This window comes from Delphinus delphis, chromosome 7 (genome assembly GCF_949987515.2).
Source record: "Delphinus delphis chromosome 7, mDelDel1.2, whole genome shotgun sequence".
Lineage (NCBI taxonomy): Eukaryota > Metazoa > Chordata > Mammalia > Artiodactyla > Delphinidae > Delphinus > Delphinus delphis.
The window spans coordinates 44,525,671-44,543,762 of NC_082689.1; the positions used below are offsets into that span (position 1 = coordinate 44,525,671).

General features: G+C 36.8%; 1 protein-coding gene across 1 annotated transcript in view; it reads right to left on the minus strand.

Moving 5' to 3' along the window:
- Positions 1–18,092, minus strand: part of ANKAR (ankyrin and armadillo repeat containing) — an 85,995-nt gene that overhangs the window by 20,909 nt on the left and 46,994 nt on the right. The window contains exons 13-16 of the mRNA XM_060016449.1: positions 13,816–14,057; positions 13,491–13,644; positions 13,245–13,406; positions 733–839 (exon numbers count right to left, since the gene is read on the minus strand). Coding sequence (XP_059872432.1) covers positions 733–839; positions 13,245–13,406; positions 13,491–13,644; positions 13,816–14,057 — 665 coding nt within the window. The remainder of the gene's footprint in view (positions 1–732; positions 840–13,244; positions 13,407–13,490; positions 13,645–13,815; positions 14,058–18,092) is intronic.

Sequence of the window (18,092 nt, forward strand, 5' to 3'; positions counted from 1 at the left end):
CCTTAAAAGAAACAATGCTATGTTTACTTATATATTTTACTCCTATATTATTTTTATTTTCTCATTTCCAGCAAAACACATACCAAATTTTGAAGAGAAAATATATTTCTTGTCCTTATAATTTCTGTCTGGCCAAGTATAGACGTCCTGAATTTCTAAAACCTTAGTAAAGGATTTGAATAGATGTGAATGTCGTTTTATTAAAGGCATTTTACTAGAAGTAAATGGAAGAGTGAATGACTCCTCAACAACTCATACTAATACCTAGCAGTGTCCACCCTTGAGATAACTATTGCTGCCAGACAACACAGACTGCTTTGTAGACGGCAGGGCTGTATTGATGGTGTGGTACTGACAGGATTCACTTATATTTGAGAAATTTTGCTACATAAATCACACATCCTCATTATCCCCACCCAGTTTTAGCAACCATTATCTGAGGAAGTAGGGAAGAAATTCTATGGATAATCAAATATCTGAGAAATAAAACTTCTTTGACGAGTAAAGACATGAGACTTTCTTATTATATTTGAAGAAACCATATTTTAATAAAATTTAGTGGTATCTTTGCTACTATCTTTGTAGCAACTTTTTTGTTTAAACTTCTAAGATTTTGTTTAAAAGGTTAAATATTTTTATTATACTTGTGAGCTTGCCTAAAGATACAAATTATTCTTAAAAAGTCATTTATGTTAATTTTTACTATATCACACAAAAAAATCTTATATATACCTTAATGTTAGGAGAAGGGTGATTTCTCAGTAGTTGGATAAGTACTGGAAAGGCCTTTTCTTCTACAAGAAACTGTTGACTAATGGGATTGCTTGTATGGGCGACACCTGTAAGAATCCACAACTCCATGAGATAATATTTTTTGCATCTTGAAAATGGTAAAGTCAAGCATAGCTCAACATATTTGGTTGATAATGTGTCCTAGTGTAATACGGTTGGTAAATTACAAAAAGAAATGCTATATTGACACTATTTTTCCTTAATTAATTTTTTAAAAGGCAAAGTGGATAAGCACGGAAAATTTACTGTTAGAAGTGTAGATGGTTTTCTAATAGTCACAGAACAAAGAAATTAGAAGTGCTGGACTATCAGGGAATAATAATGTAATAGCTATCATTTATTAAAAAATTATTATGTACAAGGTACTTTAGCTTATAGTTGCTACTGTTTTCCATAAAAAGTTTTTTGTTTTGTTTTGTTTTTTGCAGTACGCGGGCCTCTCACTGCTGTGGCCTCTCCCGTTGCAGAGCACAGGCCCTGGACGCACAGGCTCAGTGGCCATGGCTCACGGGCCCAGCCGCTCCGTGGCATGTGGGATCTTCCCGGACCGGGGCACGAACCCGTGTCCCCTGCATCGGCAGGCGGACTCTCAACCACTGCGCCACCAGGGAAGCCCATAAAAAGTTTTTTTTATAAAAATAACTCGAGTAATCACCTGGTTAAATTTCTGGATTCCTTAAATACACATACTAAAAAGATAATCTTACTTTTCCTTTTAAACATACTACTTTAAATTGCAGGTCTAATATTAAAGAAGAAACTCAGATCATCTCTTTCTAGTGGACATGCACAAACAATTTAAATTTTGTTCTTTTGCCAATAAATGTCACAACACATATGCAGTGGGTTTACATACTTAAATATAAATACAAGATTGGGCTCCTTTATGAACAATAAAGAGAAACCACCTACTTATTATGACCTGGGGAAGTTTGAAGGGACTAAGGGAAATATTATAGAAGGAGCAAAGAATACTTTGGTTTCCTTGTCCCCTACTCCCCCCACACTGGCCACCAGGGGATGTACACAAACACTAATTACATGAATAATCTTCATTCAACCGACAGGTATTGAATGCCTGGTACACCAGGCACTGAGGTAGGAGGTAGGGCTAAAAAAAGGACTTAGAATCTCTACCCTCAAGGAGTTTATATTTTATAGGGTGAGCAACTATTTAAATATATGATTTCAATACCATGCAATAAGTGCTTTGACAGAGGTTAGAAAACTACACTTGAAGCACAGAAGAGGTATTGCTCACTTCAGAGTAGGTGGAAAAGGAGTAGGTAGGGAGATTTCAAGGGGTGAAGATGCTGGAGGTTGGTTTCAAAAAAATTACTATTTTTAATAATGATGATTATAATGATGATGGTAATGTTATAAGATGAACACCCTCAAAGCTCTGACTGAACCTTCACACGTTAATAATGGAATGGAACTCAAAAATTAAGTTGGGAAAAGAATCACTACAAGCAGTAGGCTGAACAATTCTCAGAGCTCACACTTGTCTAGGGATGGTTTGTGTTCCTACTGGCCGGAGTGTAGATACCTCATAATACACGGGACTATACAAAGAGATGGAGTCCTCTGAAAGGAATCATCCCAAAAGCACAGAGTTAAGTTAGTTCCAACGTAAAGGCTGCTCTAGACTTGTCCTAGGAAAGGTTAAAAGCTAGGTGCAAAAGGTTCTGATCCCAAGTAAAATAACTGCATGCCAGAATAAAGCCTAACTCTCTTTAAAGGAAAACAATAAGATCCAGCATATATCCATTTAAAACTCACAATGCCCAGCAGTCAATCAAAATTTCTTATGCATGATTTTAAAATATGAAATACCTAAGGTAAAACTGGCCAAAAATGTGCAAGAGTTGTGCATTGGCAACTATAAAACATTGCTGGGAGATATTAAAGAAGGCCCAATTAATGGAGAAATATATCGTGTTTATGGATTACAAAACGTGATATTAATGGGATGCATGTTCTCCCCAACTTTACTTATAGATTCCATGCAATTCCCATCAAAATAACAGAAGGATCTTTTTTAGAAATTGGCAGGTTAATCTTTTAAATTATATGGCAATACAAGGGAACTGAAACAGCCAAAACAGCTTTGAAAAACAGCAAGGTCGAAGGACTTAATGCTATCTGCTTTCAAGATTTACAGTAAGCCTACAGTAATTAAGACAGTGAGTATAACATAAAGATGGACAAATAGTTAAATAGAACTGAATAAAAAGTCAAGAAATAGACCCACAAATATCTAGTCAATTGATTTTTGACAAAAGTGCCTAGCTAATTCAATGGAGGAAAAGATAATCTTTTCAATAAATGATGCTGAAGCAGTTGGGCAGCCATATGTGAGAAAATGAATCTCAGCCAACTCAAAATGTATCATACATCAAAATATAGAGGAAAACAGAAAAACTTTATGATCTTGGGTTTAGCAGAGAGTTCTTAAAGAGGACACAAAACCTACAAACTGAATAATTTTTAAATCAATGAATTGGACTTCATCAAAATTTAAAACTTCACCTCTTCAAAAGACTCTGTTACAAAAATGGAAAAATACCACAGACTCGAAGAAAATTTATGCAAAACATACATCTAACAACAACAAGAAAAGAGCTGTATCTAGAATTTATAAAGAAGGCTTACAACTCAAGACAACACAATGTATAAAATGGGCAAAATATTTGGACAGATACTTTAGCAAAGAAGATATACAGGGCTTCCGGGAAGATGGCGGAAGAGTAAGACACGGAGATCACCTTCCTCCCCACAGATACACCAGAAATACATCTACACGTGGAACAGCTCCTACAGAACACCTACTGAATGCTGGCAGAAGACCTCAGACCTCCCAAAAGGCAAGAAACCCCCCACGTACCTGGGTAGGGCAAAAGAAAAAAGAATAAACAGAGACAAAAAGATAGGGACGGGACTTGCACCAGTGGGAGGGAGCTGTGAAGGAGAAAAGGTTTCCACACACTAGGAAGCCCCTTCGCGGGCGGAGACTGCGGGTGGCAGAGGGGGAAAGCTTCGGAGCCGCGGAGGAGAGCACAGCAACAGGAGTGCAGGGGGCAAAGCAGAGAGATTCCCACACAGAGAGTCAGGGCCGACCGGCACTCACCAGCCCGAGAGGCTTGTCTGCTCACCCGCTGGGCCGGGCTTCGGTCGGAGCCCACGGAGAGTACTGGGGTTGACGGCATGAACACAGCGCCACGGCTAACCTAACCGGGAGGGAGTCCGGGGAAAAGTCTGGACCTGCCGAAGAGGCAAGAGACTTTTTCTTCACTCTTTGTTTCCTGGTGCACGAGGAGAGGGGATTACGAGCGCTGCTTAAAGGAGCTCCAGAGATGGGCGCAAGCCGCGGCTAAAAGAGCAGACCCCAGAGACGGGCGGGAGACGCTAAGGCTGCTGCTGCCGCCACCAAGAAGCCTATGTGTGAGCACAGGTCACTATCCACACCCCCTTTCCGGAGAGCCTGTGCAGCCCGCCACTGCCAGGGTCCCGGGGATCCAGGGACAACTCCCCCGGGGGGAACGCACGGCGTGCCTCAGGCTGGTACAACGCCGGCCTCTGCCGCTGCAGGCCCGCCCCGCACTCCGTGCCCTTCCCGCCCCCCCCAGCCTGAGTGAGCCAGAGCCCCCGAATCAGCTGCTCCTTTAACCCCATCCCGTCTGAGTGAAGAACAGACGCCCTCCGGTGACCTACACGCAGAGGCAGGGCCAAATCCAAAGCTGAGCCCCTTGGCGCTGTGAGAACAAAGAAGAGAAAGGGAAATCTCTCCCAGCAGCCTCAGAAACAGCGGATTAAAGCTCCACAATCAATTTGATGTACCCTGCATCTGTGGAATACATGAGTAGACAACGAATCATCCCAAATTAAGGAGGTGGACTTTGAGAGCAAGATTTATTATTTTTTCCCCTTTTCCTCTTTTTGTGAGTGTTTATGTGTATGCTTCTGTGTGAGATTTTGTCTGTATATCTTTGCTTCCACCATTTGTCCGAGGGTTCTATCTGTTTTTTTTTTCTTAATAATTACTTTTTATTTTAATAACTTTATTTTATTTTACCTTATCTTCGTTCTTTCTTTCCTTTCTTCCCTCCTTTAGACAACAAATCATCACAAATTGAGGAGGTGGACTTTGAGAGCAAGATTTATGATATTTTCCCCTTTTCCTCTTTTTGTGAGTGTGTATGTGTATGATTCTATGTGAGATTTTGTCTGTATAGCTTTGCTTCCACAATTTGTCCTAGGGCTCGATATCCATCCGTTTTTTTTTTTTTCTTTCTCTTAATAATTATTTTCTTATTTTAATAACTTTATTATATTTTATCTTAATTTATTTTATTTTACTTTATCTTCTTTCTTTTTTACTTCCTTCCCTCCTTCCTTCCTTCCTTCCTCCCTCCCTCCCTCCCTCCTTCCCTCCCTCCTTTCATTCTTTCTTTCTTTATACTTCTACTAATTCTTTCTTTCTATTTTTTCTCCCTTTTATTCTGAGCCGTGTGGATGAAAGGCTCTTGGTGCTGCAGCCAGGAGTCAGTGCTGTGCCTCTGAGGTGGGAGAGCCAACTTCAGGACACTGGTCCACAAGAGACCTCCCAGCTCCACATAATAACAAATGGCGGAGATCTCCATCTCAACACCAGCACCCAGCTTCACTCAACGACCAGCAAGCTACAGTGCTGGACATCCTATGCCAAACAACTAGCAAGACAGGAACACAACCCAACCCATTAGTAGCGAGGCTGCCTAAAATCATAGTAAGTCCACAGACACCTCAAAACACACCACCAGATATGGACCTGCCCACCAGAAAGACAAGATCCAGCCTCATCCACCAGAACACAGGCACTAGTCCCCTTCACCAGGAAGCCTACACAACCCACTGAACCAACCTTAGCCACTGGGGACAGCCACCAAAAACAACGGGAACTATGAACCTGCAGCCTGCAAAAAGGAGACCCCAAGCACAGTAAGATAAGCAAAATGAGAAGACAGAAAAACACACAGCAGATGAAGGAGCAAGATAAAAACCCACCAGACCTAACAAATGAAGAGGAAATAGGCAATCTACCAGAAAAAGAATTCAGAATAATGATAGTAAAGATGATCCAAAATCTTGGAAATAGAGTAGACAAAATGCAAGAAACATTTAACAAGGACCTAGAAGAACTAAAGATGAAACAAACAATGATGAACAACGCAATAAATGAAATGAAAAATACTCTAGGTGGGATCAATAGCAGAGCAACTGAGGCAGAAGAACGGATAAGTGACCTGGAAGATAAAATAGTGGAAATAACTACTGCAGAGCAGAATAAAGAAAAAAGAATGAAAAGAACTGAGGACAGTCTCAGAGAACTCTGGGACAACATTAAACGCACCAACATTCGAATTATAGGGGTTCCAGAAGAAGAAGAGAAAAAGAAAGGGACTGAGAAAATAGTTGAAGAGATTATAGTTGAAAACTTCCCTAACATGGGAAAGGAAATAGGTAATCAAGTCCAGGAAGCACAGAGTGTCCCATACAGGATAAATCCAAGGAGAAATATGCCAAGACACATATTAATCAAACTGTCAAAAATTAAATACAAAGAAAACATATTAAAAGCAGCAAGGGAAAAACAACAAATAACACACAAGGGAATCCCCATAAGGTTAATAGCTGATCTTTCAGCAGAAACTCTGCAAGCCAGAAGGGAGTGGCAGGACATATTGAAAGTGATGAAGGAGAAAAACCTGCAACCAAGATTACTATACCCAGCAAGGATCTCATTCAGATTTGATGGAGAAATTAAAACCTTTACAGACAAGCAAAAGCTGAGAGAGTTCAGCACTACCAAACCAGCTCTACAGCAACTGCTAAAGGAACTTCTCTAGGCAAGAAACACAAGAGAAGGAAAAAACCTACAATAATGAACCCAAAACAATTAAGAAAATGGGAATAGGAACATACATATCGATAATTACCTTAAATGTAAATGGACTAAATGCTCGCACCAAAAGACACAGATTGGCTGAATGGATACCAAAACAAGACCCATATATTTGCTGTCTACAGGAGACCCACTTCAGACCTAGAGACACATACAGACTGAAAGTAAGGAATGGAAAAAGATATTTCATGCAAGTGGAAACCAAAAGAAAGCTGGAGTAGCAATTCTCATATCAGACAAAATAGACTTTAAAATAAAGACTATTAGAAGAGACAAAGAAGGACACTACATAATGATCAAGGGATCGATCCAAGAAGAAGATAAAACAATTGTAAATATTTATGCACCCAACATAGGAGCACCTCAATACATAAGGCAAATAGTAACAGCCATAAAAGGGGAAATCGACAGTAACACATTCATAGGGGACTTTAACACCCCACTTTCACCAATGGACAGATCATCCAAAATGAAAATAAATAAGGAAACACAAGCTTTACATGATACATTAAACAAGATGGACTTAATTGATATTTATAGGACATTCCATCGAAAAACAACAGAATACACATTTTTCTCTAGTGTTCATGGAACATTCTCCAGGATAGATCATATCTTGGGTCACAAATCAAGCCTTGGTAAATTTAAGAAAATCGAAATTGTATCAAGTATCTTTTCTGACCACAATGCTATGAGACTAGATATCAATTACAGGAAAAGATCTGTAAAAAATACAAACACATGGAGGCTAAACAATGCACTACTTAATAACGAAGTGATCTGAAGAAATCAAAGAGGAAATTAAAAAATACCTAGAAACAAATGACAATGGAGACACGACAACCCAAAATCTATGGGATTCAGCAAAAGCAGTTCTAAGAGGGAAGTTTATAGCAATACAATCCTACCTTAAAAAACAGGAAACATCTCGAACAAACAACCTAACCTTGCACCTAAAGCAATTAGAGAAAGAAGAACAAAGAAAATCCAAACTTAGCAGAAGGAAAGAAATCATAAAAATCAGATCAGAAATAAATGAAAAAGAAATGAAGGAAATGATAGCAAAGATCAATAAAACTAAAAGCTGGTTCTTTGAGAAGATAAACAAAATTGTAAAACCATTAGCCAGACTCATCAAGAAAGAGAGGGAGAGGACTCAAATCAATAAAAATAGACATGAAAAAGGAGAAGTTACAACAGACACTGCAGAAATACAAAGCATCCTAAGAGAATACTACAAGCAACTCCATGCCAATAAAAAGGACAACCTGGAAGAAATGGACAAATTCTTAGAAATGCACAACCTGCCAAGACTGAATCAGGAAGAAATAGAAAATATGAACAAACCAATCACAAGCACTGAAATTGAAACTGTGATTAAAAATCTTCCAACAAACAAAAGCCCAGGACCAGATAGCTTCACAGGAGAATTCTATCAAACATTTAGAGAAGAGCTAACACCTATCCTTCTCAAACTCTTCCAAAATATAGCAGAGGGAGGAACACTCCCAAACTCATTCTACAAGGCCACCATCACCCTGACACCAAAACCAGACAAGGATGTCACAAAGAAAGAAAACTACAGGCCAATATCACTGATGAACATAGATGCAAAAATCCTCAACAAAATACTAGCAAACAGAATCCAACAGCACATTAAACGGATCATACACCATGATCAAGTGGGGTTTGTTCCAGGAATGCAAGGATTCTTCAATATATGCAAATCAATCAACGTGATACACCATATTAACAAACTGAAGGACAAAAACCATATGAATATCGCAATAGATGCAGAGAAAGCTTTCGACAAAATTCAACACCCATTTATGATAAAAACCCTCCAGAAAGTAGGCATATAGGGAACTTTCCTCAACATAATAAAGGCCATATAAGACAAACCCACAGCCAACATCATCCTCAATGGTGAAAAACTGAAAGCATTTCCACTAAGATCAGAAACAAGACAAGGTTGCCCACTCTCACCACTCTTATTCAACATAGTTTTAGAAGTTTTAGCCACAGCAATCAGAGAAGAAAAGGAAATGAAAGGAATCCAAATCGGAAAGGAAGAAGTAAAGCTGTCACTGTTTGCAGATGACATGATACTATACATAGAGAATCCTAAAGATGCTACCAGAAAACTGCTAGAGCTAATCAATGAATTTGGTAAAGTAGCCCGCTACAAAATTAATGCACAGAAATCTCTGGCATTCCTATACACTAATGATGAAAAATCTGAAAGTGAAATCAAGAAAACACTCCCATTTACCATTGCAACAAAAAGAATAAAATATCTAGGAATAAACCTACCTCAGGAGACGAAAGACCTGTATGCAGAAAACTATAAGACGCTGATGAAAGAAATTAAAGATGATACAAATAGCTGGAGAGATATGCCATGTTCTTGGATTGGAAGAATCAACATTGTGAAAATGACTCTACTACCCAAAGCAATGTACAGATTCAATTCAATCCCTATCAAACTACCACAGGCATTTTTCACAGAACTAGAACAAAAAATTTCACAATTTGTATGGAAACACAAAAGACCCCGAATAGCCAAAGCAATCTTGAGAATGAAAAACGGAGCTGGAGGAATCAGGCTCCCTGACTTCAGACTATACTACAAAGCTACAGTAATCAAGACAGTATGGTACTGGCACAAAAACAGAAAGATAGATCAATGGAACAGGATAGAAAGCCCAGAGATAAACCCACGCACATATGGTCACCTTGTCTTTGATAAAGGAGGCAGGAATGTACAGTGCAGAAAGGACAGCCTCTTCAATAAGTGGTGCTGGGAAAACTGGACAGGTACATCTAAAAGTATGGAATTAGATTACTCCCTAACACCATACACAAAAATAAGCTCAAAATGGATTAAAGACCTAAATGTAAGGCCAGAAACTATCAAACTCTTAGAGGAAAACATAGGCAGGACACTCTATGACATAAATCACAGCAAGATCCTTTTTAACCCACCTCCTAGAGAAATGGAAATAAAAACAAAAATAAACAAATGGGACCTAATGAAACTTCAAAGCTTTTGCACAGCAAAGGAAACCATAAACAAGACCAAAAGACAACCCTCAGAATGGGAGAAAATATTTGCAAATTAAGCAACTGACAAAGGATTAATCTCCAAAATTTATAAGCAGCTCATGCAGCTTAATAACAAAAAACAAACAACCCAATCCAAAAATGGGCAGAAGACCTAAATAGACATTTCTCCATAGAAGATATACAGACTGCCAACAAACACATGAAAGAATGCTCAACATCACTAATCATTAGAGAAATGCAAATCAAAACTACAATGAGATATCCCATACCAGTCAGAATGGCCATCATCAAAAAATCTAGAAACAATAAATGCTGGAGAGGGTGTGGAGAAAAGGAACCCTCTAGCACTGTTGGTGGGAATGTAAATTGATACAGCCACTGTGGAGAACAGTATGGAGGTTCCTTAAAAAACTACAAATAGAACTACCATATGACCCAGCAATCCCACTACTGGGCATATTCCCTGAGAAAACCATAATTCAAAAAGAGTCATGTACCAAAATGTTCATTGCAACTCTATTTACATTAGCCCGGAGATGGAAACAACCTAAGTGTCCATCATCGGATGAATGGATAAAGAAGATGTGGCACATATATACAATGGAATATTACTCAGCCATAAAAAGAAATGAAATTGAGCTATTTGTAATGAGGTGGATAGACCTAGAGTCTGTCATACAGAGTGAAGTAAGTCAGAAAGAGGGAGACAAATACCGTATGCTAACACATATATATGGAATTTAAGAAAAAAAAATGTCATGAAAAACCAAGGGGTAAGACAGGAATAAAGACACAGACCTACTAGAGAATGGACTTTAGGATATGGGGAGGGGGAAGGGTAAGCTGTGACAAAGCGAGAGAGAGGCATGCACATATATATACTACCAAATGTAAGGTAGATAGCTAGTGGGAAGCAGCCGCATAGCACAGGGAGATCAGCTCGGTGCTTTGTGATCGCCTGGAGGGGTGGGATAGGGAGGGTGGGAGGGAGGGAGACGCAAGAGGGAAGAGATATGGGAACATATGTATATATATAACTGATTCATTCTGTTGTAAAGCAGAAACTAACACACATTGTAAAGCAATTATACTCCAATAAAGATGTTAAAAAAATACAAAAAATAAAATAAAATTAGAAGTTTTGTTAGAAACATTGAAAAAAAAATGAAGATATACAAATGACAAATAAACACATGAAACGATGCTCTACATCATTAGTCATTAGGAAAATGTTAATTAAAACCACAATAAGATTTACTACATATCCACTACAATAATAAAATTACCATACTAAATGTTGATGAGGATGTGAAGCTACTGGAACTCACACACAGCTAGTAGAAGTGCAAAGTGGTAACACTACTTTGAAAATCAATCTGGCAGTTTCTTTAAAAGTAAAACATACACCTACCATACGACCCAGCAATCCTACTTCTAGATATTTACCCACGAGAAATGAAAATATGTCTATACCAAAACTTGAACACAAATGTTCGTAACAGTTTTATTTACAATATAGCAAGAAACAGGAAACAATCCAAATGTCCTTCAATGGGTGCATGGGTAAACAAATCATAATATATCCATAAGCATTAGGGTTTTCCAAAGAAAGAACCAACGGGATGTATATGTATGTATGTATGTATATCATAAGGCATAAAATTAACCATCACACCATACAATGGAATACTACTCAGCATTGAAAGAGAAGTATTTTATTGATATTTGATACAATAATATGGATGAATGTCAAAATAATCATGCTGAGTGAAAGAAGCAAGAAAAAAGTACACATGTATAATTCCATATACATAAAATTCTAGAAAATGCAAACTAATCTATAGCTATAGAAAAATCAGTGGTAAGATCATTTAATATCAAATTTTAAAAGTAATTTTGTGCTGTTAGGATCCATGTCATAAATTCAAATCAGCACATTATTTTTTAAAGAAAAAATTCAGAAGCTTATGTTTTAATATGTAAAATACAATAAAGCCATTCTCAGATCATAAGAAAAAAATCCCAGATCAGTGGTTATCTGGGGATGGGGTGCAAAGAGGGAGGAATTAGGAAGGGACAATGAAACATTTGGAGGTGATGATTATATTCACTTACTTGATTGTGCTGATGGTGTCAGTGCTGAATACATATGTCAAAACTCATCAAACTGTACACTCTAAATAATGTATTTAATATTTTATTCTATTGTTTATTTTATTTAAATATCTTCTTATATGTAAACTGTATTTCAATAGCACTTTTAAAAAACACTCACATTTTAAAAGCGCTAGGTGTGCAAAGAAGCAGGAAAATATGATTCATAATCAAGAAAAAAATCAGCCAATAGCAAGAGACCCAGAAATAACAGATAGGCTGGAACTAGTTACAGGGATGTTAAAACAGCTATTTTAAATATGTTTCTATATGTTCAAGGGTATAGAAGAAAACATAAACATGATGAAGAAAAAAAAGGAAGGGGTATGTGTGTGTAAAGAGTCTAAGCTGGTGAGTTTGAAAGCAAGAGTTTTTTTCTGTAGTTCTTGTCTATGGCAAGAACTTGTCTATGGCAAATGTGGACAGCTTTGAAGTAAACTAATGAGAAGAAATTGAAAACACACACGTATATCAGTTATCTTTGTATTTGTGTTATCATTTACTAGAATTTTAGAAATAATTTATACCATAGACTCTGGCTAAAACAACAACAACAACAAAATTATCTTGCCTGACTTGATTGCCTGCAAGCAGTTAGTGAATTTCAGTAAAGTAGCTTTTCTAAGAAAAAAGGAAAAAAAAAATTTTGAAACCAAGTCCTATGTTCTTCAGCTAGAATTTTTAATTTATTTTTTCTGGAAATACAATGGACTAGAAATAAAGTTTTAGCGTTTTTTTTTCTCTTGCCTACAGGAAGCAGTCTCAATCAGTCCCCATACATTCATGCAGGTCAGCAAAGAACCTGATTTTTTATTTTTGGTAAGTCAATCACCAACAATTCCACAACATTTTTCAGATATCCCAAAAGGTTAATTCCTCTGCAAAGAAAGGAACAACTAGACCTAGTGGCCACTATGTAAACAAAGAATCACTACGGAAAGAGACTGGAATCGAAAAATGTGCCACAGCACTAGAAACACTTCTATATCTTCAAAAACATATAGTTCCTGAGATTCAAAATAAGAAATATTTTTCTCTTAACTTAAAAAAGGAGATCCCTTTAAGTCAAAATAGCCAAGACTCATGGTCCTCATTTCTCATTCTAACCAGAACTCAAGAGCAAGACTGATACAATATGCTTAACTACACCACTTTTACTCATTAAGGTCTTGGAGAAATAAACACATTATAATAACAGATTAAATATCGTTAAGGGCTGCAACAGTAGGGATAGAGAGGAAGAGAAGTATTTACTGATATTTTTAAAACTGAGAATAAACGTACAAACCGATACAGATGGATCCCACTGCTTTGATGACACTCAGAAGTGTTCCTTCAGCTATTTTACTAATCTTTAGTAAGCGAACCAGTGGTGCAATTCCATTCCCTTCACATATTTGATTTTGGTGTATCCTGCTGTCCTTACTTAGCGCTATGACTGCTTCACCTCCTGGCAACAATAAGCAAGAAACATGTGTGATACTCCAATGTCTGGTTCTATATTGTACAGATTTATGCATAGAAAATAACTTACCAACATACTGCATTTTAGCTGATGGTGATAAAAGCATATTTATTATAAAGTTGTATCCAATCTGTTCTGCCATATACTTTCGTTGTTTTAGTGTTTGTCCTGCCAAGGCCCAAAGTGTTACAGCTCCTTGTTCCTTAACATCTATTTGAAATGCCTATTTAAAAAAGTATTCTATTCAGTCAATGAGGATTTATTGAATACCGTAGGAGTCTATGTTTGATAAAATGTTTATTCTAGAATTGGTTTTAGTTTTCTTTTCACTTAACTAAATTCAATATTGAATGCTTTATCTAAGAAAAATGAAAAAGAATCATAAAATTCCTACCTTGAGGAGTTTTAAAAGATATTTACTTAGTGATTTTTCCAGAAATGCTCTCTGTATAGCAGGGTTGTAACTTGCCAGTGCTTCCACAGCCATTGCACCCTTCACTTGAACACCAAGTTGTTTTCCCACAAAAAGAGCCACCAGAGGAGGAATGGCTCCTTCCATAGCCATAGCGTCCTGAACTTCCTTATTGTCACGTGCAACCTCAGCAATTGTAACAGAAGATACAGCTGTCAACACATCTTCAAATGAATTCAAGAACCAGTTAAATAAATCTTTTAAAAAGTAAGAACATAAAAATGCAGCATATATCACTAGTTTCCCATATTTGAAAATCAAATTTATAGAGTTTAGAAAATAAAGAAAAATAGAAAAAATAAAACTGTCCAGACTTTCACCACCCAAGCACAAACATTTCATTTAATCTCATCCACTACTTTTATAAATATATATAATATGTAAATATAGATAACTTTAGTGTTACATATTTAATATAGTGGTACTATAAACACAGTATCCTGCATTTTAATTTACCATAAAATTTTTCCCATTCTTTATGAACATCAGTGTCTCCTAAATATTCCATTAATGGGTGTATCACATTTCCTTAAACATTTGCATTTTAAAAAATAATGTGTTGTTTCCAACTTTTCACTGTTTTAAACAATGCTTAGGAGAAATCTTGGCACATTTCCTTCCTGTTTGTATTTTTTTCACTTATTATAAGAGTCCTAGGAACTATTGGAATAACTTAATACATTTGCAGTAAATTTATTTTCTTTTTTTCCCCTTTTTCTTCTTTTTTAAATTGAAGTATAGTTGACATACAATATTATGTTAGTTTCAGGTGTACAGCATAGTTATTTGATATTTAAATACATTATGAAATGATCAACTCAAAAAGTAACCATCTATTCCCATACAATGTTATTTCAGTATTACTGGCCATATTCCTTATGCTGTATACTACATCCTTGTGACTTATTTTATAACTGGAAGTTTGTACTTCTTAATCCCCTACACTTATTTCGCACAACCCCCAAACTCCCTTTGCCTCTGGCAATCACCAGTTTGTTCTCTGCATCTATGAGTCTGTTTTTATTTTGTTTGTTCATTTGTTTTGGTTTTTAGATTCCACACATAAGTAATATGATATTTGTCTTTGTCTGACTTATGTCACTTAGCATAATACCCTCTAGTTCCATCCATATTGCTGCAAATGGCAAGATTTCATTCTTTTTTATGGCTGTAAATATTCCATTGTGTATATATACTACATCTTCTTTATTCATTCATCTATCAGTAGGCACTTAGGTTGCTTCAATATCTTGACTATTGTTAATAATGCTAACTGAAAATAGGGGTGCTTTTATCTTTTTGAATTAGGGTATAAGTTTTCCTTGGGTAAACATCTAGAAGTGGAATTGCTGGATCATTTGGTAGTTCTATTTTTAATTTTTTGAGAAATCTCCACACTGCTCTCCATAGTGGCTGCACCAATTTACATTCCCACCAACAGTGCTAGAGGGTTCTTTCTTCTCCACACCCTCAGCAACACTTGTTATTTGCTATCTTTTTGATGATAGCCCTTTGAAGAGGTGTGAATGATATCTCATTGTGGTTTTGATTTGCATTTCCTTGGTGATTAGTGATGTTGAGCATCTTTTCATATGTCTCTTGGCCATCTGTATATCTTCTTTGGAAAAATGTCTATTCAGGTTCCCTGCCCACTTTTTAATTGGATTGTTAGGTTTTGTTTTGTTTTTTTTTTTTGTAACATTGAGTCATTTGAGTTCTTTATATATATTGGATATTAAGCTTTTATCAGATATATTGTTTGCAAATATTTTATCCCAATCAGTAGGTTGTTTTCTCATTTTGTTGATGGTTTCCTTTGCTATGCAAAGCTTTTTAGTTTGATTTAGTCCCATTTGTTTATTTTTGGTTTTGTCTCACTTGCCTGAGGAGAAATATTCAAAAAATATTGCTAAGATCAATGTCAAAGAGCATACTGCCTGTTTTCTTCTAGAAGTTTTAAAATTTCAGGTCTTACATTTAAGTCTTTAATCCATTTCAAGTTTATTTTTGTATACAGTGTAAGAAAGTGTCCAGTTTGATTCTTTTGCATGAAGTTGTCCAGTTTTCCCAACAGCATTTATTGAAGAGATTATCTTTTCCCCATTGTATATTCTTTCCTCCTTTGTCACAGATTAATTGACCATATAAGCATGGGTTTATTTCTGGGCTCTCTTTCTTTGCCATTGATTTATGTGGCTCTTTTTGTGCCAGCATGATACTGCTTTGATTACTATAGCTTTGTAGTATAGTTTGAAATCAGGGAGTGTGATACCTCCCGCTCTGTTCTTCTTTCTCAAGATTGCTTTGGCTATTTGGGTCTGTTGTGGTTCCATACAAATTTTAGGATCATTTGTTCTAGCTCTGTGAAAAATGCCATTGATATTTTATTAAGGATTTCATTGAATCTGTAGATTACCCTGGGTTGTATGGCCATTTTAACAACATTAATTCTTTCAGTCCACGAGCTTGGTACATATTTCCATTTATTTGTTTCAACTTCAATTTCTTTCATCAATGTCTTACAGTTTTTAGAATACAGGTCTCTCACCTCCTTGGTTAAATTTATTCCTAGGTATTTTATTATTTTTGATGGAATTGTAAATGGTATTGTTTTCTTAATTTCTCTTTCTGATAGATTATTAGTGTACAGAAACACAATGGATTTCTGTATATTAATTTTGTATCCTGCAAATTTACTGAATTCATTTATTAGTTCTAATAGTTTTTTGGTGACCTCTTTCGGGTTTTCTATATATAGTAGTATAATTTCACCTGCAAACAGTGACAATCTTACTTTTCTCTTTCCAATTTAGAGTCTCTTTATTTATTTATTTTATTTTCTGATTGCTGTGGCTAGAACTTCCACTACTAGTTGAATAAGTGACAAGAGTGGGCATCCTTGTCATATTCCTGATCTTAGAGGAAATGCTTTCAACTTTTCACTGTTGACTATGATATTAGCTGTGATTTTGTCATATATGGCCTTTATTATGTTGAGGTATATTACCTCTATACCCACTTTGTTGAGAGTTTTTATTATAAATGGATGTTGAATTTTGTCAGAAGCTTTTTGTGCATCTATTGAGATGATAGAATTTTCATCCTTGGTTTGTTAATGTGGTATATCACACTGGTTAATTTGTGGACATTGAACCATCCCTGGGATAAGTGCCACTTGATCATGTATGATCCTTTTAATGTATTGTTGAATTTAATTTGCTAATATTTTGTTGAGGATTTTTGCATCAATGTTCATCAGGGATATTGGCATGTAATTTTCTCTCTTTTTTTTTTTTTGTAGTTTCTTTGGTTTTGGCATTTGGGCAATGGTGGCCTCACAGAAGGAGTTTGGAAGTGTTCCTTTCTCTTCAGTTTTTTGGAATAGTTTGAAAAGGATAGGTATTAACTCTTCTACAAATGTTTGATAGAATTCACCTGTGAAGGGACTTCCCTGATGGCACAGTGGATAAGAATCAGCCTGCCAATGCAAGGGACACGGGTTTGATCCCTGGTCTTGGAAGATCCCACATGCCATGGAGCAACTAAGTCCATGCACCACAACTTCTGAGCCTGCACTCTAGAGCCTGTGAGCCACAACTACTGAGCCCATGTGCTGCAACTACTGAAGCCTGTGCACCTAGAGCCCATGTTCCACAACAAGAGAAGCCACTGCAATGAGAAGCCCGCACACTGCAATGAACAGTAGTCCCCACTCTCTGCAACCAGAGAAAGCCTGTGCGCAGAAATGAAGGCCCAATGCAGCCAAAAATAAATAAATTAATTAAAAAAAAAACCTTAAAAAAATACTTGTATACAAACGTTCATAGCATTATTTTTATTAAAAAAAGAATTCACGGGGCTTCCCTGGTGGCACAGTGGTTCAGAGTCCGCCTGCTGATGCAGGGGAGACGGGTTCGTGCCCCAGTTTGGGAAGATCCCACATGCCGCAGAGCGGCTGGGCCCTTGAGCCATGGCCACTGAGCCTGCACGTCCAGAGCCACAACAGGAGAGGCCACAACAGTGAGAGGCCTGCGTACCGCAAAAAAAAAAAAAAAAAAAAAAAGAATTCTCCTGTGAATTCTTTAGTTTATTGGGAGTTTTTTGATTAATGATTCAGTTTCACTGCTAGTAGCAGTCTGCTTCTATTTCTTCCTGATTCAGTTTATCCATTTGTTCTAGGTTGTCCAATTTGTCGGTGT